The sequence below is a fragment of the Heterodontus francisci genome, chromosome 5, assembly GCF_036365525.1.
Source record: "Heterodontus francisci isolate sHetFra1 chromosome 5, sHetFra1.hap1, whole genome shotgun sequence".
Lineage (NCBI taxonomy): Eukaryota > Metazoa > Chordata > Chondrichthyes > Heterodontiformes > Heterodontidae > Heterodontus > Heterodontus francisci.
The window spans coordinates 46378839-46406486 of record NC_090375.1 but is presented as its reverse complement, the minus strand read 5'-3'; the positions used below and the strand labels follow the sequence as shown (position 1 = coordinate 46406486).

The 27648-nt window shown below is 40.9% G+C and overlaps 1 protein-coding gene across 2 annotated transcripts in view; it reads left to right on the top strand.

The window, feature by feature from the left end:
* Positions 1-801: 801 nt before the first annotated feature.
* The window catches only part of LOC137369818 (KH domain-containing, RNA-binding, signal transduction-associated protein 3-like), a 327473-nt gene continuing 300626 nt past the window's right edge, over positions 802-27648 (top strand). For both annotated transcript variants that reach the window (XR_010975020.1, XM_068031372.1), the window contains exon 1: positions 802-1245. Coding sequence is in view for 1 of the 2 variants with exons in the window: in XM_068031372.1 (XP_067887473.1) it covers positions 1155-1245 (91 nt within the window). In the remaining variant the exon portion in view is untranslated. The remainder of the gene's footprint in view (positions 1246-27648) is intronic.

Below are 27648 nucleotides of genomic sequence, written 5' to 3'. Positions count from 1 at the left end.
AGTTTGTTGGGAAAGATGCAGACAACAATTAAACCACAGGGAGGCAGTATTGCCACTTCCCAAAAAGAAACTTACTAAGGTACTGAATTACTTCTCTCAGTCAACCTGCAGAAAGCACTGTTTATCTACCCTAACCCATTACAGACCTATCCACTCTGGTTTATTTTCTGTCGGACTGTTAAAACACCACATTTGTTTTTGAACGTGTTGCAAAAATAACAAAATATTAATAAACAGGTTGCAATTCATTGCAATGAATTTATATTCTTTCTGACATTAATAAAATGCTAAATATGATCTTAGTGGTTGAAGGCATAAAAAGAATGCGATAGTGAATTGCATAAATTATGTGTTAGACTATTTAGAAACTGCGATTCTAATAAAGAAGTCACTTAATTTCTTTGACAGTTTGAGGAGTTATTTTACCTGGCGGAGGCAGGTGGGTCTCGGGGGGGGGGGGGGGGGGGGATTGAGGGAGCGGTGCGTCGGCTTTGATTGACATGCCGCAAACACAGTGTCGAAAGGATCGAGCGGCGACAGCAGCGTCCGGGTGGAGGGGGGGAGGGGTGGGGGGAGAGAGGAGGGACGAGAACAATGATTGACAGGCGAGGAGGTAGCCAGTGTTGGGGGAGGGGAGGGGAGGGGAGGGGAGGGGCGGGGGGAAGCACTTGCCGCCAGAAAAAGCTTGGCTGGGGAAGGCAGGAAAAAGCCGCGCGCTGACAGGCAGACGCTGTCCAATAGCGATAAAGAAACAAATTTGAGTGACGCGAGATCGACCAATGGCGTACGAGGGAGGCGGGGTCGCGGGAAGACAGCGGACGGTTATTTTTGATTTCTTTCTCTCCCTTTATAATCTGCGTTGTTGCCTGAAGCGGAGGAAGGGGGGGAAGAAGAGAGAGGGAAAGAAAAGAGAGGGAAAGAAAAGGAATAAGTGAGAAAAATAAACGATAGAGGGACAAGGGGGGCGGCATTGGCACTTCAGACCGGGATCTTTTACTCTTCGGAACCGTTTTTTCTATATTATATATAGAAAAAATAAATATACCAACCACGGTAATTCCGTTGGCAGAATCGGACATTTTATGCTGATATTTTTGTTTTAATATTTATTCATTTTTTAAAAAAAAATCATCGGAATCGCCCCTTGCCACAGGATGGAGGATGAGAAATACTTACCCGAGCTGATGGCCGAGAAGGACAGTCTGGACCCTTCTTTCATCCATGCCAGCAGGCTGGTGATAGCAGGTAGAAAAACATATTTATATGTGTACATATATATGTAAAACTGTCTTATTCTTTGGAATAACTACATTCACAGCAGATATGTGAAAACAATTTAGAAAATATTGAGGCATAACACCTTTATTGACAACCTGATTGAAAGGGATCTTTATTACTTTGATCATTCACATGTATATTTTTATGGGAAAAGTTACCAAGTTAATGGGATTTTTATGATTTATCTTTAAACAATTGAAGTAAGTTTTTTTTGCGTTGTATGTCAATTCATTTACACTTTTGGCATCTAGACATTTTTTACCACCTGTCCAAAAGGATGTGTTTTGATTCTTTTTAGCTGTCTTTTTGTAAAGAAAATCAAGAGTTTTTTTTTTTGGAGACAGTTTTATTCAAGCAGTTCATATGATTGAGATTTGCATGCAGCTTTGTGGACTGAAGGCAAAAATATTGTAAAACCATGTTTGCCGTTTGGAAGAGTCCTTTTTTTTGAACACTCAGTTGATGTGTTTTTTGTTTTAGTCAGGTCCGAGGATTTAAAATACTCTTGTTGAATCATTCTTCACCCTCTGTATTGTGCAGCACATTTAGTGTTTTGGCCCTGTGAGCTTCTAGGAAATAACTTTCCCTTGTTAACTTAAAATTTCTTTTTAAAATATGTATGCAAATATGTATGTGGATATATACAGTTATGCCTATAATTTAATATAAAGCAAAGTTGTAGTTCAGGAGTGCGCGTGTGTGTAAAAGGTTTGTCTTTTAATATAAAATGCATCTTTAGTTAAATTCCCTGTCTGAACTGAAGAAACGCCAGACCTCATTCGAACCTTTTGTTTGCAAGCAAGGAGCCATGCTGATTAAAAACTGAATCCATTGGAGAGAAAAGCAAAATTGGATGCGCTACTCTTGTCTTGATCTTAGAAAATGGTTTCAATGTTCTTTGATTTATTTTGGTGTCTTTACGAGGTGCTTTTGGAGACGCCCTGAAAGATGGATTAACATAAAGTACACAGTACCAAAATGTTTACATACAGGGCGAGTCAAAAGGTGTCTGTTACCCTGAGGCAAAATTAATACCTCCATGGGGCTGAGAGTAGTTAATAATTCTTATTTGACAAAGTCTTTTTTTAATTAGATGCAAAATTAATTTAGATATGCTTTAATTGTTTTGGCTGTGGTTAATGGCAGTTCACGTTAATGTGCAATGTTTTTTTTGGAGATCTGTAAAAAGAAAAACCTTGGATATTTGTCTAGAATGTTTATTAATATATCTCCAATAATCAAGATCAGACAAAATGAAAATATGTTGGAAAAAAAATAGATGTACAAGTTATTTAAATCTTTATCTAAAGATTTCACAAACCTAAAGGCATGTATAACTTAAAGTTTATCGTAGAAATACAAATGACTTGAGTATTATTTAACTTTCTCACAGGTGCCAATTCTTTGTTGACTTTCAAACTTACCTAACCAAGATGTTGTATATGCACCTTTGACTTGGTATATTTATAGGCATACCGTAATGTTTCATTATTGCAATTGAATTCTTGTGTGGTTGGGAGGCTGCAAGTTCTTGGTGAAAGTGTAAACCTTCTGCTGACCGGGTTTGATTAAGATTACACAATTGAAGAAGGCTTTTCTGGGCGAAGAGTGTAACATTTCTTGGGGCATATGCCTGATATATGTTTTTGTTAGAATAGTCACCATTGTTGCTATTAATTTTTTTTTTACATGAAGCTGCTGGTGCTCTAGAGTTAACCACATCTACATTTGTGAGGCACATTTCAGAGCAGTGGCAGCACTAGGGAAGTAATATAACACCCAACTTGTGCAGAAGTTGTCAGGACTTCTAGATTTTTGGCTGCAGTCATAGCATGTAATGTGGGCATTTTGCCTGCCCACCCCCATGACAAATAGCAACATGCAGCATGCAATGAATGACACCCATTTATATTTGCTTTTTGAAGCACTTTCTTCCAGTAGTGTAGGGAGAAATCAATGCTTTATGCCACTGGAGGCACTACTGCTGGCTTGTTTATTAGGGCACTGCTACTGGAATGAAGGTTGCTTCCTGCTGTGTCTTTGCAATACAAACACAATTTGGTCAAACCAAACTTGAAACTACTTTGTAAAAGCTTCTTCAGGTGCTATTCTGTTCATGTGAAAATTGTTTGAGTTAACACAAGACCGTATAGTTTTTGCGATTTTTGTGTAAAAGAAGAATGATGTGCTTGAATTTAGGAGAGAGGTTATTTGACTCGTCGTGCTTTTTTTATATACCTTGAACGGACCGGAAGTTCACAGCTGTGGGATAAAATAAAATGTTATAGGCAAGTCATTTAAATATGGAAAAGCAGACTGACAGTTCAAGGAAGTTGAAGTGTTCAGACTGCACATCTGTCACCAGCAGCAATTTATCAGAGGAACTACCTCTCAAATTCTTGCAGCATTTACTTTAGCAAGGATGAAAGGAAAATACTTTTGTGTGTTTTAAGGTAAAAATTAACTAGTATGTGTACTTATGATTCAAAAAAACTAGTGTTTGAATAACAGTTTCAATACCTTTTGGCTGCACTTGTAATCTTAAAATCCAAGCTTTGTAGCTGCTTGGTAGGGAAAGGAAAACTAGTTCAATTTGATTATTTTACAATATTAAAACTGCAGAGTACTGCCTGTGCAGGCTTTGTATCTATTATTTATAGAGTTGACCTGAAATTGATAACCTGGCACTTTAAGTATATGGTTATCTGCTTTCACAAATAGCTTGTGATACTTTGTGGGCATGAGTGGATGTGGTGTGTGTTTGATACTGTAAAAGGTTCACAAAGTTTGTTTTGTGAACTTGTTACACTGATGAAATTCTTCAAAATTTGACAGTACAGTGAAATCTGTCAACTTGTTTCATGATCCTGGTAGGTCCATTCTGTATAATCTTTGGAGGAGATGGAATTTTAATTAAAACGAGAACTATTTCTACAGCCCTGTGAAATCTGTTGTGCAGACAGATGTTGACAAATACTATATGGATCAAGAAATCTGTCATGATGTCAGAGGAAGGAATTTGCATTGGAATTCTGTGATTGAATTAAATAATGGATTGTGCTGATTTAACGCTGTTCATTTACCATACAAGTGGTTACAATTTATGAAACAGCATATGCTAAACTTTTATGTTGAGTGAATAATAGGTGATCTGATCAGCCAGTTGACTGGGTTATAATGCTCCTTTAAAAGCCCATATTATTGAAGTGGCATGACAGTTCCAAATGATTCTGTGCACAGTTGTATTAAAAGAGATAGGGATGTAATATTGTTTATATTCTTCTTTGAAATTGCCACTACAAACCAATTTGTTAATTTAAAGTGCAACCAGATATTGAAGTGCTCTGTTGAACCTTGTGTTTAAATTCCTTTTTTGTTCTTTATTTCAATATTTGGCAAGTCGGGGATCGGAACCCTACTTTTTTAAAAAAAAAAGGTAGCTTAGCTTTTGAATTGCGAGTGACTATTCATCCTAATGAAGTCAGTAGTCTGCTGTGTAGAGCCGTTTTCTAGTTTAATTAAACTCTTGTTTCATTTGGCCTGAATGGCATATTAGGAAATAATTTCAAAAATCAATCAGTTATTGCTTGTGCGTTTTCACTATATTGCCAAATGTTATTGAGATGTTCAAATTTAAATATTGTGTATGTATTTTGCAGAACATCAGCGCATAGTCACTTTGAATGTTTAAATTTGGTTGAGGCAGAATAAATACAACTCGCGTGTGGTATACTTGCAAAATCAGTTTCAGCAGCAGCGAGAAAGCTTCACATATAGGGAACTTTACAAACTGACTATGATAATGGAATGAGCACGATTATATTTGAAAATCCAGTTGAGTATTTCTTTAAGGATCGTCCTTTAGACCTTAATAACTATTCAATGTGTGGTAATGAACAGACTGTAGGACCTTGCAGTGAGTGCTTTAATTAGCCCAATTCCCTATTCTAGCATATAACTCCACACAGGAATATTCATTACCTTGTTTAGTGGATTATGGAATCCTAGTGATCCTTCACTGAGAATCGGCATTAATTTGTAGTAAAACCTTGTATTCATTAACAAGCCCAGAGATGATAGCTCGGGGATTGTCACTACCTGTCTAATAATAGTCACAATGCAAATTGCAGTGTGCTTGATCTTGTATTGAAATAGGTGACATGGTTGAAGGGTTTCCTGTTCCCAATTCCACCATAAAATCTGATGGAATACTCAGTGTAACTGTAAAGGTAACCAAGCCATTATAATGTTGTCATTGGTGTAATGGCCAGAGAGAGTCTTGAAAAGAGAATTTTTCCAATGGGAAATAGATGAGTCGTGCTCAATGACTTCAGTTTAGCAACCACTGAGCTTTGCTGTAGAGAATATAAGCAGCTGATGCGTTAGTTGAAAACTTCTAATTTTGAAAGTAATTTTGCCATTTAGGAATGTTCTCTCCTGCCATTGAATCACTCATTTGACATTTGTTGTTCTAGTCAATTAGATATTTTATTTGATTGCACTTATATATGTTCTCTTTAAGGACTGTATTGCTACTAAGTGCTGGGGGTGGGGGTGGATTTCAATATTTATGAAATGTCCAGCAAAACTTTGTGTGAAGTTTGCTTTAAAAGGGGTTTGACCATTATCTGTCAAGCTTGGGGTAGATCAAAGCCTGTTGTCTGCCAAAAATGGACTACAAAAATTGCTTGTGGTGCAAATGCATAAAGCAGTCAACTCATAGGTTCTGAATATGCTCTTGTGTAACTACCTTTGAGCCTCACTTTCTGTGGCATTACATTTTTTTTCAAGATTTTGAATACTGTAGATATTTCACAGTATACTACAGCCTGATTTTTTTAATTAAGTTTCTGTCCACAAGATCAAGAGTAAGATGGCTGTACTGTAGTTTGCTAGCCATGTATATTAAATGTAATTGTACATAAAGCCTGTACATATTGGAATTATATTTACATATAGGCTCCTGGAAACTGTTTCGCTGTGTAATTTAGAAAAGGATTAATAACATAAACGAGAACAAGATAATTAGGTTTTGAAAGCTGCTTGTGTTGAAATTGATTGGCTTTTGAACAGTGTTTAAGTTTTGAAGTTGGGCTTCTAGGGTCAATGAATAAGGATATTGCAGCTATGAAATTCGTTAGGAGCAGACACTTGAAATTGCCTTTTGATGGTTCTGCAGTAGGTTTTTAAATGCATAAAATTGTATTTTTGGTTTCAGCAGGCACACTGGGAATGTTGGCTTGTTTCCCCCACCCCCTGCACTCTCCTCTTCCATAAATGTTCATTCAGTTTCAGTTGTGGGTTTGCATTTTTATTTTATAGAAATAGCTTTATTTTTCTTTTATGGTTTAAGAAAAAAGCTTTTAGGTCTATCTTAATTTCACTTCTTCTTTTCCTTTTAAATTTTATGAATTTTCTTTGGCATCCTCCATAAATGCATCTGCTATATTCATTTGCTCTATAAGGATATTTTATCAAAATGAAGATTAGTAATCAAAAATAACTTATTTAAGGAGAGATGTTTTATATTGCTGTGGGCACACTGATGGTAAATAATTGTCACTGAATAAAGTTCTTTTTAAAATAAAATTCCTATGTTACATTAACCATCTCATGCCACAGCTGTGTAATAGTCGATAAAGTATAATTCTATTGTTTGACTTTGTTTAGAGAAACTGTTTGTCTTTTTCTTGCTGTTTCTGCACAGCTGTACTTTGAGAGGTTTTACAGTAGGGGGTGGGGTAGAGTTTGTATTTTGCCATGACTCCTCTTGTCCCTTTAAGTATTGTTACCTTTATTATACCACTGAGAATAGCAAAACACGTATTTTATGTCGTATCTTTCATTTGGGTTATGAAGACTCCTGATGACAATGTATTACCTTAATTGCTAAATAAAACTCTGGTATACTTTTCCTTGCTCCCCAAAGACCTCAGGAATCTGGCACATTGATGGTAGCTGTATGAGCAAATGTTATGCATATGTGCAGTATCTTAATATGATTATGTAGTACTTGCATGTTTTGTTTTTACTTGTAATGCCATCTCACTGTTGAAACTTACTGACTATTGGCATTCATCTTTTCTACTTTTTGTTTTTTTAATGATCATCAGGTGATGAGTAATAGAACCTTTTGTCCACTTGAGTACCAACGCCAGCATCAGGTGTTCACAGTAAAACAACTCTGCCACAACAAGAAGCCTTAATCCATATAATTAACGTGGATGGAAGTACAGCTTTCACAGATATCTGGTTCAGCCATAGGAACATGGGTGCATGATGTCTCCTTTTAGGGGTTTCTTTACTATAGCCAACTCAGTTCTGCACCCCGGTCTGGTCCATTTTGGAGGACTGCCAATATTTATGCACACATTGTCCCAGTAAATAGCCAAATCTGTATTAATAATCCCTCACCGGGAGGATGTGCAGCAAGATCATAATCACAGATGGTCAATTGATCTTTTATTCAAGTTATAGCTTGTGAAATCTCTCCTCAATTGATTGTGGGCTGTGTACTTGACACTGTTTTTAGAGTTCTAACAGTAATAATCCTGTACTTCATTTTATGTTGACAGTGATCATTACAGTATTTTAACATTTAATGTGTTTTGTAAATTTTATGTTTACCATTTTATTCTATTATGATTTGTAGTTTAATTTTTTAAGTGTGAATTTTTATATTTCACCCATAAACTGTCCTATGGTCTCTCTATTTGAAATTTTCAAATTACAAACAGTTGGCGACAGTTTGTGCCAACATAGAACTAGGTTGACGTATCATAAACACATTTTAATTAGGATGCCTTGGAGCCAATTGAGAGGGGACATCTATCTCAGCCCAGATTTCAGTTCCAATCCCAGTGCGGAAAGTGAAAATGCTAAATCACTGAACCATCCAAACCCAATTTGGCGAAACTTCGATCATCTAAAAAAAAAAGTTCCTTGTTTCTTAAACAGAAGGTTTCACAGGATTGGAATTCCCAAGAGCGTGTGGATAAAACAGTTTTTTTAACAATGGTATTAGTAAATCTGGTAGGCTTACATTGGGGTTGAGGTAAGCTGTTCCTCACCCATTTTTTAAATAAAACTTGTCATGCTCAGAAGGAGCCATGATGAAATAAAGAATGCAGTGGAGGAGTTATGAAATAAAAGTCAACTTTTAAACTGAACCATAAGAAAATGGGCACATTTTTACCACAGACAAAATGGAGTAGAGGTCAGGTGACCCCTTCGGTACTGTCATAGAGTCATACAGTACTGAAACAGGTCCTTTGGCCCACCGAGTCATTGCTGACCAACAACCACTCATTTATACTAATCTTACATTAATCCCATATTCCCTACCACATCCCCACCATTCTCCGACCACCTACTTGCACGAGGGGCAATTTACAATGGCCAATTTACCTATCAACCTGCAAGTCTTTGGCTGTGGGAGGAAACCGGAGCACCCGGTGGAAACCCACACGGTCACAGGGAGAACTTGCAAACTCCGCACAGGCAGTACCCAGAATCGAACCCGGGTCGCTGGAGCTGTGAGGCTGCGGTGCTAACCACTGCGCCGTCGATAAACAAAGCTCATTAACTGAGTCTACATTAGCTCTGGGGAAAACCCATTGAAATTGAAAGGAGCCCATTACATGTTGATGACTCCTATCTACAGGAATGAACTAATAAAGGTTCTGTTGGCAGACGGACTTCCCAGATGAAACTAAGATGAATAGGTGTGATGTAGCACCGTTGAAACAGAATGCTCCCCGTTCAGATGCCAACAAATAGCAGTGGTTTCTATATCCTGGATTATTGTGTGGTCACACCAGGGGAGAGTGCCCTTTGTCACCTGACAGAGTCAAATGTGATGGATTTTTACCTTTACAAGGTAGCCCTCTAGTGAAAGAGGGGCGATCAAGCAAAGACTGTAGAAAGCCAGTTCCAGCCAAAGGCTGTGAGATCAGTTCAGCTAAGGAAGAAGCCCTGCTGCTGATACTATACTTCAGCTAGCTGCAGCAGAGAACTTAAAAGGTGACCACTGCCTCCGAACTGAATTCTGGCCACCAGAAATCTACAATACTTCAAGTTCACAAGTGCAATCATCCAGGCCTGCACTTTAGAAAAGACTTTCCTCCTGAGAAGATTCAACAGCTTTCTGTGAACCACAAACTCTTACATCACTTTGGACTTTATTTGCCTCCGACCCTTTTTCTCTCCATCTACTTATTGTGTATGCGTATGCGTGTGTGAATGCATGTGAGGCTGAGGTTGCGAACAATTCGGTTTTGCTGTTAAAATTAGTGCGCTAGCCCGTGTATTTTTATTTAAACAAAACACTATCTGCAGTCAGTTGGAGGTGAAAAGTGGAAGTCATCCACACCATTTTTCACCTGACCGTAATAAACTGGTATTGCAAATGCACTATTGCCACCAGTGTAAAAGTGGCTTTTTTGTCTCTGATCTTTAATGCTTGTTATCAGCTATCTGATAGGCTTCAGCTTCTTTTATGGTTGCTTTCACATTGCTATTATGATTACATTTACTCAGATTTCCTGAAAAATGTAATCATTTGCTTTATGCAACCTTAACCTGACCTGACAACAGTGCATAGAGGAAGGCTGAATGAATTTTGTTGATTTTAAAAAAAAAAAAATTTGACCACCTCAGAGCAACTGGCTGTCATTGACAGTTTTTTTTTTATTAATACTAAATTACAGCTAGCAGATGTGACTAGTGAGGTGATTTAAAAACACGTATTGGTATGAAAGGCATTCTGTCATGAAATCTCTTTATCTATAGTAAGGATAGATTTATGTAGCATAATTTTTCTTCGGACAAGCAGGGAGCGAGCTGACTGGCGAGTAAACAAAATATGAATATGTTGGAGACGGAGAAGGAAAAGCAAACTGCAGTTGAAACCAGTTGAACTTGGAACTGTGACAGTATGACTGGATGCCACGACTTGCTATTTCAAATGCATTGTGCATGTAGTTTTTTGCAACCCAGTTCTTCTAGTAACTGGTTCAGAGCCTGATGTTTTATAAAGGATCCATTGCAGCTGAATTAATGTAACAGAAGCATGCTAGAAGTTTGAGATTTGAGTATAGATTGGTGAGAAATAATGGCACATTATATGGCAGAGCTCTTTCTATACAAAATTTTAATTTCATGCCATGGCCTGTCAGTGTATATTTAAAACCTGCTCTAATCTTGAAATTAGACTCATGAAACCAGTAAGCACAAATATTACAGCCGCAGTATGAAATTAAATTTAGCATAACGGTTTGAGTTTGTCTTGTGTGTCTGCATCAAGTTTGCGGGATTATTTAAATGAATCCAATATTATTTTTGGGCGTTTAAGCACCATCTTCTTTTATGTCAGGGAGCTAATAGCTTTCTCAAACACTCAAGACACAGAAATCGACATTAACTTTAGCAGTTTGTCACAAAGACCAGGCTTTTTTATGCATATAACCTTTTGCCTTCTATGTTACTGTGACATTACATGTCCACTAAAAAATGTGTTCTTTTGGCACCACTCCTGTCAGAATATCTGGAGTTTTTACAGTTGCTTTAGCTTGATTATAATTGTAATAAACATTAATAAGGGAGGTTTGCTTTGTGGAATTGTTAGATAATCCTAATACAATGCCTAATGAAGGGAGTTACTTTGCTTTGGAACTACTAGTTGGAGATAGCCACAGGCTATCTCCAAAGCAAAGTAACTATGTCTATTCCCAAGCTATGACGAGAGGTGGGGGAAGGGGGTTACATAGTAACCTTTTGTAAGTTTGCTACTTTCCCAATTTAATGCAGTGTTGGAACATGGATTTTCATTAGTACTACAGCTGGCACTGTTGTTCAGCAGGGAGGGACAAAGCGCAGAAGAGCAATAGTTATAGCGGACTCTATAGTCACGTGAAAGAGACTCCAGGATGGTATGTTGCCTCCCTGGTGCCAGGGTCAAGGATGTCTCTGAACGGACAGGGGGCATTCTGAAGGGGGAGGGTGAATAGCCAGAGGTTGTGGTACACATCGGTACCAATGACATAGGCAGGAAGAGTGATGAGGTCCTGCAGGGGGAGTCTAAGGAGTTAGGTAGTGAGTTTAAAAAAAGGACCTCCAGGGTTGTAATCTCTGGATTACTCCCTGTGCCACGTGCCAGTGAGGCTAGAAATAGGAAGATAGTGCAGCTAAACACGTGGCTGAGCAGCTGGTGTAGAAGGGAGGGTTTCAGATATCTGGACCATTGGGCTCTCTTCAGGGACAGATGGGACCTGTACAAGAAGGACGGTTTTCATCTAAACTGGAGGGGCACTAATATCTTGGCTGCAAGGTTTGCTAGCGTCACTCTGGAGGGTTTAAACTAGTGTGGCAGGGGGGTGGGAACCAGAGCAGTAGGACAGCTAGTGAAATAAATGAGGAGGACATAGTAAATAAGGCCAGTAGGACTAAGAGGAAGAGCAGGCAGGGAGATGTTGCTGAGCACAGCTGGACTGGTGGTCTGAAGTGCATTTGTTTCAATGCGAGAAGTATAACAGGTAAGGCAGATGAACTTAGAGCTTGGATTAGTACTTGGAAATATGATGTTGCTATTACAGAGACTTGGTTGAGGGAAGGGCAGGATTGGCAGCTAAATGTTCCAGGCTTTAGAAGCTTCAGGCGGGAGAGAGGGGGATGTAAAAGGGGTGGGGCAGTTGCATTACTGGTTAAGGAGAATATCACATCTGTACTGCGGGAGCGCATCTCAGAGGGGTCATGCAGCGAGGCAATATGGGTGGAGCTCAGGAATAGGAAGGGTGCAGTCACGATGTTGGGGGTTTACTACAGGCCTTCCAACAGCCAGTGGGAGGCAGAGGAGCAGATATGTAGACAGATTTTGGAAAGATGTAAAGGTAACAAGGTTGTGGTGGTGGGTGATTTTAACTTCCCCAATATTGACTGGGACTCCCTTAGTGCTAGGGGCTTGGATGGGGCAGAATTTGTGAGGAGCATCCAGGAGGGCTTCTTGAAACAGTATGTAGATAGTCCAACTATGGATGGGGCCATTCTGGTCCTGGTATTGGGGAATGAGCCCGGCCAGGTGGTCGAAGTTTCAGTGGGGGAGCATTTCGGGAGCAGTGACCATAATTCCTTAAGTTTTAAGGTACTTGTGGATAAGGATAAGAGTAGTCCTCGGGTGAAGGTGCTAAATTGGGGGAAGGCTAATTATAACAATATTAGGCAGGAACTAGGCGTTGCGCAAACGACTACTGGCAACACCTATGCAGTCATATTCAGCTGGCCTCAGACACCGGAAACATCAGAGGAATGTATGATGGCATGAAGAGAGCTCTTGGGCCAACCATCAAAAAGATCGCCCCCCTCAAATCTAAATCGGGGGACATAATCACTGACCAACGCAAACAGATGGACCGCTGGGTTGAGCACTACCTAGAACTGTACTCCAGGGAGAATGTTGTCACTGAGACTGCCCTCAATGCAGCCCAGTCTCTACCAGTCATGGATGAGCTGGACATACAGCCAACCAAATCGGAACTCAGTGATGCCATTGATTCCCTAGCCAGCGGAAAAGCCCCTGGGAAGGACAGCATTACCCCTGAAATAATCAAGAGTGCCAAGCCTGCTATGCTCTCAGCACTACATGAACTGCTATGCCTGTGCTGGGACGAGGGAGCAGTACCCCAGGACATGCGCAATGCCAACATCACCCTCTATAAAAACAAAGGTGACCGCGGTGACTGCAACAACTACCGTGGAATCTCCCTGCTCAGCATAGTGGGGAAAGTCTTTGCTCGAGTCGCTCTGAACAAGCTCCAGAAGCTGGCCGAGCGCGTCTACCCTGAGGCACAGTGTGGCTTTCGTGCAGAGAGATAGACCATTGACATGCTGTTCTCCCTTCGTCAGATACAGGAGAAATGCCGTGAACAACAGATGCCCCTCTACATTGCTTTCATTGATCTCACCAAAGCCTTTGACCTCGTCAGCAGACGTGGTCTCTTCAGACTAGTAGAAAAGATCGGATGTCCACCAAAGCTACTAAGTATCATCACCTCATTCCATGACAATATGAAAGGCACAATTCAACATGGTGGCTCCTCATCAGAGCCCTTTCCTATCCTGAGTGCTGTGAAACAGGGCTGTGTTCTCGCACCCACACTTTTTGGGATTTTCTTCTCCCTGCTGCTTTCACATGCGTTCAAATCCTCTGAAGAAGGAATTTTCCTCCACACAAGATCAGGGGGCAGGTTGTTCAACCTTGCCCGTCTAAGAGCGAAGTCCAAAGTACGGAAAGTCCTCATCAGAGAACTCCTCTTTGCTGACGATGCTGCTTTAACATCCCACACTGAAGAGTGCCTGCAGAGTCTCATCGACAGGTTTGCGTCTGCCTGCAATGAATTTGGCCTAACCATCAGCCTCAAGAAAACGAACATCATGGGGCAGGATGTCAGAAATGCTCCATCCATCAATATTGGCGACCACGCTCTGGAAGTGGTTCAAGAGTTCACCTACCTAGGCTCAACTATCACCAGTAACCTGTCTCTAGATGCAGAAATCAACAAGCGCATGGGTAAGGCTTCCACTGCTATGTCCAGACTGGCCAAGAGAGTGTGGGAAAATGGCGCACTGACACGGAACACAAAAGTCCGAGTGTATCAGGCCTGTGTCCTCAGTACCTTGCTCTACGGCAGCGAGGCCTGGACAACGTATGCCAGCCAAGAGCGACGTCTCAATTCATTCCATCTTCGCTGCCTTCGGAGAATACTTGGCATCAGGTGGCAGGACTATATCTCCAACACAGAAGTCCTTGAAGCGGCCAACACCCCCACCTTATACACACTACAGAGTCAGCGGCGCTTGAGATGGCTTGGCCATGTGAGCCGCATGGAAGATGGCAGGATCCCCAAAGACACATTGTACAGCGAGCTCGCCACTGGTATCAGCCCCACCGGCCGTCCATGTCTCCGCTATAAAGACGTCTGCAAACGCGACATGAAATCGTGTGACATTGATCACAAGTCGTGGGAGTCAGTTGCCAGCATTCGCCAGAGCTGGCGGGCAGCCATAAAGACAGGGCTAAATTGTGGCGAGTCGAAGAGACTTAGTAGTTGGCAGGAAAAAAAGACAGAGGCGCAAAGGGAGAGCCAACTGTGCAACAGCCCCGACAAACAAATTTCTCTGCAGCACCTGTGGAAGAGCCTGTCACTCCAGAATTGGCCTTTATAGCCACTCCAGGCGCTGCTTCACAAACCACTGACCACCTCCAGGCACGTATCCATTGTCTCTCGAGATAAGGAGGCCCAAAAGAAAGAAGGCAGGAACTGAAGAATTTAGATTGGGGGCGGCTGTTTGAGGTTAAATCAACATCTGACATGTGGGAGTCTTTCAAACGTCAGCTGATTACAATCCAGGACCAGCATGTTCCTGTGAGAAGAAAGACAAGTTTGGCAAGTTTCGGGAAGCTTGGATAACACGTGATATTGTGAGCCTAGTCAAAAAGAAAAAAGAAGCATTTGTAAGGGCTGGAAGGCTGGGAACAGATGAAGCACTTGAGGAATATAAAGACAGTAGGAAGGAACTTAAGCAAGGAGTTAGGAGGGCTAAAAGGGGTCATGAAAAGTCATTGGCAAACAGGATTAAGGAAAATCCCAAGGCTTTTTATACATATCTAAAGAGCAAGAGGGTAACCAGGGAAAGGGTTGGCCCACTCAAGGACAGAGATGGGAATCTATGTGTGGAGCCAGAGGAAATGGGCGAGGTGCTAAATGAGTACTTTGCATCAGTATTCACCAAAGAGAAGGACTTGGTGGATGATGAGTCTAGGGAAGGGAGTGCAGATAGTCTCAGTCATCTCATTATCAAAAAGGAGGAGGTGTTTGGTGTCTTGCAAAGCATTAAGGTAGATAAGTCCCCAGGGCGTGATGGGATCGACCCGAGAATACTGAGGGAGGCAAGGGAAGAAATTGCTGGGGCCTTGACGGAAATCTTTGCATCCTCATTGGCTACAGATGAGGTCCCAGAGGACTGGAGAATAGCCAATGTTGTGCCTTTGTTTAAGAAGGGTGGCAAGGATAATCCAGGAAATTATAGGCCGGTGAGCCTTATGTCCGTGGTAGGGAAACTATTAGGATTATTCGGGACAGGATTTACTCCCATTTGGAAACAAATGAACTTATTAGCGAGAGGCAGCATGGTTTTGTGAAGGGGAGGTCGTGTCTTACTAATTTGATTGAGTTTTTTGAGGAAGTGACGAAGATGATTGATGAAGGAAGGGCAGTGGATGTTATCTATATGGACTTTAGTAAAGCCTTTGACAAGGTCCCACATGGCAGACTGGTACAAAAGGTGATGTCAAACAGGATCAGAGGTGAGCTGGCAAGATGGATACAGAACTGGCTCAGTCATAGAAGACAGAGGGTAACAGTGGATGGGTGTTTTTCTGAATGGAGGGATGTGACTAGTGGTGTTCCGCAGGGATCAGTGCTGGGACCTTTGCTGTTTGTAGTATATATAAATGATTTGGAGGAAAATGTAGCTGGTCTGATTAGTAAGTTTGCGGACGACACAAAGGTTGGTGGAGTTGCGGACAGTGATGAGGATTGTCAGAGGATACAGCAGGATATAGATCGGTTGGAGACTTGGGCGGAGAAATGGCAGATGGAGTTTAATCCGGACAAATGTGAGGTAATGCATTTTGGAAGGTCTAATGCAGTTGGGAGGTATACAGTAAATGGCAGAACCCTTAGGAGTATTGACAGGCAGAGGGATCTGGGCGTACAGGTCCACAGGTCACTGAAAGTGGCAACGCAGGTGGATAAGGTAGTCAAGAAGGCATACGGCATGCTTGCCTTCATCGGTCGGGGCATAGAGTATAAAAATTGGCAAGTCATGTTGCAGCTGTACAGAACCTTAGTTAGGCCTCACTTAGTGTGGCGACCAGAATTGCACGCAATATTCTATCAGAAGGATGTGGAGGCTTTGGAGAGGGTACAGAAGAGGTTTACCAGGATGTTGCCTGGTCTGGAGGCCATTAGCTATGAGGAGAGGTTGGAAAAACTCGGATTGTTTTCACTGGAACGACGGAGGTGGAGGGGCGACATGATAGAGGTTTACAAAGTTATGAGCGGTATGGACAGAGTGGATAGTCAGAAGCTTTTTCCCAGGGTGGAAGAGTCAGTTACTAGGGGACATAGGTTTAAGGTGCGAGGGGCAAAGTTTAGAGGGGATGTGCGAGGCAAGTTTTTTACACAGAGGGTGGTGAGTGCCTGGAACTTGCTGCCGGGGGAGGTGGTGGAAGCAGATACGATAGCGACGTTTAAGACAAATATATGAATAGGAGGGGAATAGAGGGATATGGGCCCCGGAAGTGCAGAAGGTTTTAGTTTAGGCAGGCATCAAGATCGGCGCAGGCTTGGAGGGCCGAATGGCCTGTTCCTGTGCTGTACTGTTCTTTGTACAATGAGATGCATTTATATAGCGCATTTAATGTAGTAAAATGCCCCAAGGTGTATAATGAGCTGTATGAATAAAAACATTTTTTTTTTACTTCCATGGCTCTGTACCATGGCTCATGGTGGAGATAGGACAGATGACTAAAAGCTTGATCGAAGAATTAGGTTTTAAATGAGATCTTGAAGGAGGAGAGAAAGGTAGAGAAATGCTCTCACTGTTACCACTAAAACGAATAATAAAAACAAGAACTCATAAGTGTAAAAGTAATCTTGCAGTACAATATCAAAACAAAGTAAAATAGAATTGTGGAAATTTAATTTTATGCTTATTGATACATGTGTTCCTATAGAGGCATAAAAGGATTATTTATTTATTTAGCTACTTTTGCAACCTCTTGACTCTGAAAGTGCCTCGCAGCCAATGAAGCACTTTCAAAGTGTAATCAGTGCTGTAATTATTTTTATTTTTTCATGGGATGTGAGTGTCGCTGGCAGGCCAGCATTTGTTGTCCATCCCTAATTGCCTTTGACTGAGTGACTTGTTAGGCCATTTCAGAGGGCAGTTAAGAGTCAACCACATTGTTGTGGGTCTGGGGTCACATGTAGGCCAGACCAGATAAGGACAGCAGATTTCCTTCCCTATAGCATATTAGTGAATCAGATGGGTTTTTATGACAATCGATAGTTTCATGGCAGCATTACTGAGACTAGTTTTCAATTCCAGATTTTCATTAATTAAATTAATTTATTAATTGAATTTAAATGACACCAGCTGCTGTGGTGGGATTTGAACTTGTGTTCCCAGGCCATTAGCATGGGCCTCTGGATTACTAGTCCAGTGTCATTACCGCTATGCCAGAGTCTCCTTCCCCCACCCCTGCCCCCAGACAAGGTGCAGAAGTGACTTTGTGCAAAATAAGGTCAACATAGTGACCAGATATTCTAATTTAGTGTTGTTTGAGGGATAAATTATAACTAGAACACTGGGAGAACTCCCTTGCCCTTTAAAAAGTTCCATGGGATCTTTTACTTCTATCTGAAAGACCCTCATTTTAACATCACAAAAATTTTGATGTCAACTTGTTAGGGTATGAAGAGTTAATGGAGCTTGGAAAGGTCAGGAATGATGGAAATTGGAGAGGGTGAGAACACAGAACAATTCTAGATTACCATTCCCTTTAGAAGTGCATAACAGTTGGTATATTTAAAGAGGACTAAATTTGAATAATGTTAAGTGAAATCTGTTCAAATGCTGCATGAATCTATACATGGTATTTCTAAATATCATGGCTCTTTGGATGCAGATTTAAAACAAGATAAGACTTGCATTTATATAGCACCTTTCATGACCTCCAGGAGGTTCCAAAGTGCTTTACAGGCAAAAAAAGTACTTTTTAAGTCTAGTCACTTTTGCAATATAGGAAATGTGGAAACCAAATTTGTGCAAAACAAGATCCTACAAATAGGAGGTTGATGATCAGATCATTTGTTTTAGTGATGTTAATTGAAGGATAAATATTAGCCAGGATATCGGGAAGAATTCACCTTCTGAATAGTGTGATGGATTCCTGAGATGACAGGTGAACGACAGCACCTCCATCACAGCATCTTTTCCCCCCCTCCCGCCAGTACTGCCAGCCTAGATTTTATGCTCAAGTCTCTGGTGTGAGATTTGAAACCACATCCTCCTAACCCAGAGTCAAAATTGCTACCACTGAGCAACATCTAACATTGTGGGAGGTGTTCACATGGAGGGAGCTGCTTTCTTTTATGCCTGAAAAAATATGGAGTGAGCACATTAGTTAATGAGTAAATTAAAACAAAATTATTCAATGTAACGTAATGTTACTGCAACAATTTGAATTTGTATTGTGCATTTAGTGTAAAGAAATGTTCCAGGGTGCATCACAACTGGATGTAAGAAAAACCATAATTAAAGCAACTTTGAACGTTTGTCACCTTGCATTACTGGAGTGAATGAACGGTGTATGAGTAATATGTAGATTTTACTGGATAAAATATTTAGTAAAGTTGCAATGTTAACTTACCATCATGATGTGGAATTAATGCCGAGTAAAATAAATTATATACATACCAATTCCATTATTTAAACTAGAACTTTAATCTTGCTGATTAAATTTGCTCATTTAGTGATGTTTTGTGTGTTTTTTATGCTTATCCTAAACACAGTTCTTTTTCACACAGTTACTCTTTTCATACATTATTAAAACCAGTATTTACATATAGATTTTCAAAAGTTGTATCACCGGTGATTTAGTTGAGTGAGGTACCTTTTTTTCACTTGAAATAAAATATGTATCAGTACTTGAATTAGATTTGTTACTAACAGTCAAATCACTTTTCAATCTTAATGGGCACCTCTTCATTTATGCATGTTTCCTATTTCATTGTGGATTATCTTACATTTATTCACCTGAGAATCCATCTGCCATTCCTCAGCCCATCTGTCTAGTTGGTCACATCTGTTTGAAGGTCATTAACATTTTATAATCTGGCCACATAGCTTAATGTCTTCAGAAAATTCAGCAGTTTAAGAAGTACTTATTAGTACTGCTTATAAATAGTGTGAACAGCAATGAATCCTTGCAGAGCTTCAGTAGTCACTGCCTCAGCCTTTTCTACTTGGCAAGTTTTAACTTCTGCTGCTAGGTAAGTAATTTGGCATTCATTGAGCCTTAGCTACCTTCTAAAGGTCTTGTTTGGAACTTTATCAAATGCGTTTGTGAAATTGAACCGAGTGGACCTCATTCATTAATTTATTTATCTCCTTAAAGAATTAAGCCAATTTGTGACTCATGACCAGTTTGTAAATCCACACTGCCTGTTTTTTTATGAGCTCTGTGTTCTTTTGGATGGCGATTGATAGCATGGTGTGCACTGCATTGATAGTGTACTGAATATTTTTTCACTATAGTTATTAGGCTAACTGGCTTATAGCTTCCAAGCTTATGACTCACTCTTTTATTAAATATTGAAATCATATTTTCTGCCCTCCAATCTTCAGGTATGTATCACAATCATAAAAATATTAACCCACAGGATTACCAATTGCTCACTTTCTTGACCATTTTAAGGTGTGTTTTCTAAAATTCAGTTGTTTTGAGTTTTTGTATGTAGAGCTCACTGTTTTTATGTAGAAGTCAGTGTAACATGATTTATCATATATTCATTTGCATAATTTTATTGCAAGATTTGTGATTTGATTTATCAACTGTGGCTATTTTTAATCTCCACCTCAATTTCCAAAGCGCTGTACAGCCAATCACTATTGTAATACAGGAAAATGCAGCTGTCAGCTTGAGGACAAACAGCAACGAGATTAATGACCAGATAATCTGTTGTAGTGAGGTTTATTGAGGGATACATATTGTTCAGGACACCAGGAGAGCTCTCCTCTTTAAATGGTGCCCTTGGATCTTTTACCTTTGACTGAGAGTGCCTCATTTCAACATCATCTCCGAAGTGCAGCACTTGCTTTGTACTACACTGTCACCTTATATTGTATGCTCTGAAGTCTGTGGCATGGGGCTTGACCTCATGACCCACTGACTCTAAGGTGAAAGTGCTGCTTCTGAGCCAATTAACCAAGAAAATTATCCCTGTAATTGTAGGCACACTAAGATCAGGGTTTGAATTCATTCAAAACTATTTGTGTTTTGTTTTTTAAAAATGTTTCTATTATACTTATAGTTTTGAGGAGAGAATTTTGTATAAAAATTCTAACTGCACCAAATTTGAATCCCTGATTGAAGTTTTTAAAGTGACTAAAATTAGTCGCTGGTTACCATTTTTCTAATTTTATATGGTTTTGTTACATAAGTTTTTTTTTTCCTGGCAGCTCCCATTCATGGACTTGAGACTGCCTTTATTTGCCCAATATCTTGAGAATTTGTAGCAAGCCCTGGAATTGAACTGAAAACACCTGTTACTAGATCTGACTGCCTTTCTTTTCCACACCCCCCATCTCGCCCTTTTAATATCAGCAGCTCTTCTTTCTTCTCTGCACTGTCTTTAGAGTCTTTTATTTCTTTGTTTCTTCATGTTTTTTGACCACTAGATATTCAGTAAACAGCTCCCAAGCATCAGCATAGTTTAGTTTAGTTTTAGTTTTAGTTTAGAGATACAGCACTGTATCTCTAGAGATACAGGCCCTTCGGCTCACCGAGTCTGTGCCGACCATCAATCACCCATTTATGCTAATCCTACACTAATTCCATATTCCTACCACATCCCCACCTGTTTCTATATTTCCCTACCACCTACCTATACTAGGGGCAATTTATAATGGCCAATTTACCTATCAACCTGCAAGTCTTTGGCATGTGGGAGGAAACCGGAGCACCCGGAGGAAACCCACGCAGACACGGGGAGAACTTGCAAACTCCACACAGGCAGTACCCAGAATTGAACCCGGGTCGCTGGACCTGTGAGGTTGCAGTGCTAACCACTGCGCCACTGTGCCGCCATAGCTAGAAGAATAAAAGAACAGCGGAAGAAAACTTTTGATGAAGAGAAAGGATTGGAGAAAGTTAATGTTGCAATTTGAAGAACAAACTGGATTGCTTGGCAAAAGCAATGATTTTGGGGGCTATGATTACATTGGTGACATCTGAACATTGAGTCTGGCCAGATGGACCAGACTTTCCCATGTAAAACAAAATTGGTGTTCGAGAAAATAACCTTGATCCTCTTAAATAAATGGACGTGTCATTTAGTAAGCCTTGATTTTTTTTTTAAAGTGATTGTCTTATAATCTTAGCACTTCAGGTTGAAATGCTTTATTATAAGCTCCTCAACCAAAAATAACTGGATCCAAGGTTTATCCACAATGTTCATTGATGAAGATTGATGTGAATAATTCATCTAACACGTGAATAATTCATCTAACACACGTATATATTTCATCTCAAAGCGGGATTCTGATTTCAACTGCATCTCGTCTGCAAATGTTGGTGAGAGAGATGCTGAAAATCTACTTAACTATAAGTAAGAAGACAGAAACTCATTAGGTTTTAAATTGGCTAACCCCATAAAATGGGCATGGGGTCACGGCACGCGAATAACCCACACCAGTTCGTTGCAATGCAAGCAGCACATTAAATTTGTCCTGCCTGATATTTTAAATGATTGCTGTGTGCAGTCAGTGCTACCGTGGTATTCATTGGCTGTGTGCATCTGCTGGCAGCCAGATATCGTGAGTGGCTCATGCCGGTTGAAGTAGCCTGTATCTCCTTAAAGGGGTGGTGCACTGTGCCCGCAAGAAGTTGTGGGAGTTCTTGGAAGAGTCAGTCTGGGCTCTGATAAGGAATTGCTGAACATGAGAGCGCGAGCACCAAGGTTTTGCAATGATGCACTGGAGGTCTTGATGCAAGATATGGAGAGGAAGAGGGATATCCTGTGCCTGCAAAGGGGCAGGAGGCCTGCCAGATATATGCACAGGAGGTAGTGGGAAGAAGTTGTGGCAGAGGTCAGTGGCAGGAATGTTGTTCATAGAACCTCGATGCAGTGCAGGGAAAAGTTTAATGATCTCACACAAGGTGAGTGAGTTCATCTTTAAATGACACATCCGATCAACTGCACCACTAGCCTCATCACTGCTCAAATTCCATCACTCACCTACCAACAATCTCCTACAATTGCAGATAAGCCATGGACTAATTAAATAGCACAACAGGCTTGAGTGGCTCTTCCCATGTTCCTTAATGTTCCTGCAGTGGTTTGAATCATCCAGTACTTTATTTCCAGTTCACTTTGAAACCCAAGAGTTAGGTTTGAGAAGAAAAATAAAGTTAACTCTACCTCTCCTCATTTATGGAGATTGTTTCTTGAGGCTATGGTTAAGGTTGTCATAGAAACTTGCAGTACAGAAGGAGGCCATTTACTCTGTCGTACCTGTGCTAGCTCTTTGAAAGATCATCAATACTTAGGCCCACATTTCTGCCTTTTGCCTGTAACCCTGTAAGTTCCTCAATCTCAAATACCTGTCCACCTCTTTTAAAATTTTTGCAAGTAGTTTCTGCCACCTTTTCAGGTAGAGCATTCCAGATCCCAACAACTCTGATATAAGTTCTCATCTCCCCTTTGGATCTTTTGCCAATAGTTTTGAATCTGTGACATCTAGTTATTGGCCCACTCGTCAGAGAGAGTAAATTTTCTTTATCAACTCTGCCCAAACCTCTCATAATGTTGACCTTGAATTAAGTCACCTCCTTAGCCTACTCGTTTGCACACAACTAACCCTCATCCTGGTACAATGCAGGTAAACCTCCTCTACCCTTTCTAAGGCTTTTGCATCTTTCATGAAGTGTGGTGCCCAGCATTGTCCACAATATTCCTGTTGAGGCCTAACCAGAGATTTATAAAATTCTTGTATGATCTCATTGCTTTTCTATTTTGTTCATCTATTTATACAGCCAAATAACCCATAGGTCATTAAAAAAGCATATTAACTTGACTTGCGATCTGTATATGGATGCCAAGGTGTCTCCGCTCATCTACACTTAGCAAAATCGTACCGTTGTTCCATATTAGTCCTCCCACCTTTGCAGTGTTTCATATTGAATGCCATCTGCTATGCTTCTGCCCATTTCACCATCCTGACTGTCATCCTGAAACCCATTAACTATCTTCATCACTGTCGACTACTTTGCCAAATTTTGTATAATTTGCAGTGCTCTGCTGTTTCCTGAAACTGAGTCCAGTTTGTCCATAAAAATTGCAGATTAATAGACCCAAAACTGACCCTTGGGGAACACCACTGCAAACTGTGACCCAATCTGATACACACCCAGTCACAGCCACCCACTGCTTCTCGTCACTGAGCCAATTTTGTATCAGTACTGCAACTGAGAACTGGTGAGTCTGGTGAGAGGGAGTTTTGAGGGTTAATTCCTATCTTAAAGTCTATTTTTTCCCTTCAATTTAGCAATTAACTAAAAATTACTTCTTGGGGGAAATTAAGTTTTATTCCAGCCTTAAAACAGGGTTATACAAGCTCTCTGGGAGCAGCTGCAGCTAGTTACTTGGGTAGCTGGCTTAAACTGGTTTTTAGAAGCTTGTATCAGTTGTTTTTCAGAAAGTATAAAAGCAGGATTTCCTCAGTGTTGTTTTATCTGCACTGTGTGCTGCATTGAGTGCACAGAGTGTAAAGTGGGAATTTGGTGAGGGAGGGAGTTTGGTGAGGGAGGTGCTCTTTTCTTTCTTTCTCTACCTTTTTTCATCCACCAGTAGCTGGCTCTTACTTTGGTAACTGATAAGTTGTTCTAATTGTAAAGTTACGGTGTGGTGGGTCAGCTCAGCCAAGTGGAATGCACATCCCGTGGTATGTGGGAAGCCATGGATGCACTGTGTGTCCTAGACGAACATATCTGCAGTAAGTGTCACTGGTTGCAGAAGCTTGAGCTCCGGGTTTCAGAATTCGAGCAGCAGCAGGAGTCACTGTTGTACGCCCGTGAGGCTGAGGACTACGTGAATAGCACGTTTAGGGAGGTGGTCTCACCGCAGGTTAAGAGGATGCAAGCAGTGAGGGAATGGGTGACTGCCAGGCAATCTAACCAGATAGGTAATGCAGGAGTCCCCTGAGTCTATCTTGCTTGTAATTGGTTTTCCATTTTGGATACTGGTGAGGGCAATGGTTCCTCAGGGGAGTGCAGCCAGAGCAAAGTCCATGGCACCACGAGTGGCTCAGCTGCACAGGAGGGAAGGAAAAAGAGTGGAAGAGCACAATAACAGAGAATTCGATAGAGAATTATACAGGCGTTTCTGATGCAGTAAATGTGACTCCAGGATGGTGTGTTGCCTCCCTGGTGCCAAGGTCAAGGATGTCATGGAGCGGCTGCAGGATCAGAGGTCGTGGTCCACATTTGTACCAGTGGCATAGGTAGGAAAAGGGATGAGGCCCTGAAAGCAGATTTTAGGGAGTTAGGAAGAAAAAAGGCAGGACCTCAAGAGCAGTAATCTCAGGAAAACTCCCACCGCCATGTGCCAGTGAGCATAGGAATAGGAGGATTGATTGATTGAACACTTGGCTGGAGAATTGTGTAGGAAGGTGGGCATCAGATTTCTGAGGCATTGGGACTGGTTCTGGGGCTGGTGGGAGCTGTACATGATGGACGGGTTATACTTTAACAAGACCGGGACTACTACCCTCGCAGGGAGATTTGCTAGTGCTGTTGGGGAGGGTTTAAACTAGCTTGTCGGGGGCTGGGAACCTGAGGGGTAGCTCAAATTGGAAGGAAGTAAAGCTGGTAACAGGAGGTAGAAAAGTAGCAAGTGAAATTAGAAGGCAGGCGAAATAAAGGTGAGCATCAGCTGGGCTTAGAATGCAGAATAATGTCAAGACGACAAAGTTAAGGGCATTCTACCTGAATGCACGCTGCATTTGCAACAAGGTAGATGATTTAAAGGCCCAAATAGAGGTAAATGGGTGTGACCTAATTGCCAATATGGAAACGTGGCTACAGGGTGACCAAGACTGGGAGCTGAATATTCCTGGATATTTGACCTTTAGGAAGGACAGACAAAAAGGAAAAGGAGGTGGTTTTGCGCTGATAATAAAGGATGGGATCAGTACGTTAGTCAGAAACGATCTCCGATCGGAAGAACAAAATATGGAATCTGTTTGGGTGGAGCTCAAACAGCAAGGGGCAGCAAACATTGGTAGGAGTTGTAGGGGCATGGTATTAATGAGATTAGAAAAGTATGTAGCATGGGTAATACAGTAATCATGGGTGTCTTCAGTCTGCATATAGATTGGGTAAACTAATGCTGTGGAGGGCGAGTTTCTGGAGTGTGTTATGGTTGGTTTTCTAGAGCAGTATGTTGAGAAACCGACTAGAGAACAGGCTTTTAGATCTAGTATTATGCAATGAGAAGGGGTAATTAATAATATTGCAAAAGAACCTTTTGGGATGAGTGACCATAATATGATAGAATTTTACATTGTATTTGAAAGTGATGTAGTTCAATTTGAAGCCAGGGTGATAAATTTGAACGAAGGAAATTATGAAGGCCTGAGGGGCAAATTGGCTGAGGTGGATTGGGAAAATACATTAAAAGGTATGACAGTACATAGGCAATGTCTTTAAAGAAATATTACATAGTTTACAGCTACATTCCTTCAAGGCACAAAAACCCAAAAAGAAAAGTCAGTCATCTGTGGCGAACAAAGGAAGTTAAGGATTGCATAAGATTAAAAGAAAAGGCCTATAAAGTTGCCAGAAATAGTAGTAAACCTGAGGATTGGGAGAGTTTTAGAATACAACAAAGGAGGACCAAGAAACTGATAAAGGGAGAATAGAATATGAGTGTAAACTAGCAAAAACATAAAAATGGACTGGAGAACCTTCTATAGATATGTAAAAAGGAAACATTTGGCTAAGACAAACGTGGTCCATTGCAGGCAGAGTTAAGAGAATTTATAACGGGGAATAGAAAAATAGTAGAGAAGCTAAATAATTACTTTGTGTCTGTCTTCACTGAGGAAGATGCAAAACATCTCCCAGAATTAGCGATCCAAAGGACTAGGGAGTATGAGGAATTGAAGGAAATTAATATTAGTAAGAAAGTTGTATTGGAGAAAATAATGGGGTTGAAGGTTGATAAGTCCCTGGGACCTGATATTCTACATTCCAGAGTGTTGAAAGAGATAGCTATGGAGATAGTGGATGCATTGGTGATCATCTTCCAAAATTTGATGGATTCGGGAATGGTTCCTGCAGATTGGAAGGTCGCAAATGTCATCCCATTATTTAAGAAGGGAGGGAGAGAGAAAACAAGGAACTATAGACCTATTAGCCTTATACCAGTAGTAGGGAAAATGCTGGAATCTATTCGAAAGGTTGTGATAAATGGACACTTGAATGATAATCTGATTGGGCATAGTCAACATGGATCTATGAAAGGGAAGTCATATTTGATGAACTGGTTGGAGTTTTTTGAGGATGTTAATAACAGAATTGATAAAGGGGAGTAGGTGGAAGTAGTATACTTGGGTTTTCAGAAGGCTTTTGATAAAGTCCCCCACAGGAGGTTGGTTAGCAACATTAAAAGCACGTGGGATAGGAGCTGATAATACTGGCATGGATTAACAGGTTAGTTGGTTAACAGGCAGAGAGTAGGAATAAACGGGTCATTCTCGCGTTGGCAGGCTGTGACTAGTGGAGTACTGCAAGAATCAGTACTTGGGGCCCCAGCTGTTCACAATATACAGCAGTGATTTGGACGTGGGGACCAAATGTAATATTTCCAAGTTCATGGATGACACAAAACTAGGTGGGAATGTGTGTTGTGTGGAAGATGCAAAGCGGCTTCAAGGGGATTTGGACAGTGAGTGGGCAAGAACATGGCAGGTGGAATATAATGTGGAAAGTGAGAGGTTATCCACTTTGGTAGGAGGAACAGATGTTCAGACTATTGCTTAAATGGTAGATTAGAAAGTGTAGATGTACAAAGGGACCTGGATGTCCTCATCAGTAAGTCACTGAAAGCTAACATGCAGGTGCAGCAAGCAATTAGGAAGGCTAATGGTATGTTAGCCTTCATTACTCCTGTACTCAAATCCTCTTGCAATAAAGTCTGGCTTCAATTGTATAGAACCTCGGTTAAACCGCATCTGAAGTACTGTATGCTGTTTTGGTCCTCTTGCCTTAGGAAGGATATTATTGCCATAGAGGGAGTCCAACAAAGGTTCACCAGACTTGTTCCTGGGAAGGAGGGACTGTCCCATGAAGAGAGATTGGGGAAACTGGGCCTGTATCCTCTAGAGTTTCGAAGAATGAGAAGTGATGTAATTGAAACTTACAAAATACTGAAAGGGATAGACAGGGTTGATGCAGGTAAGATGTTTCCCTTGTTTGCGGCATCTAGAAGCAGGGGACACAATTTCAAAGCAAGGAGGAAGCCACTT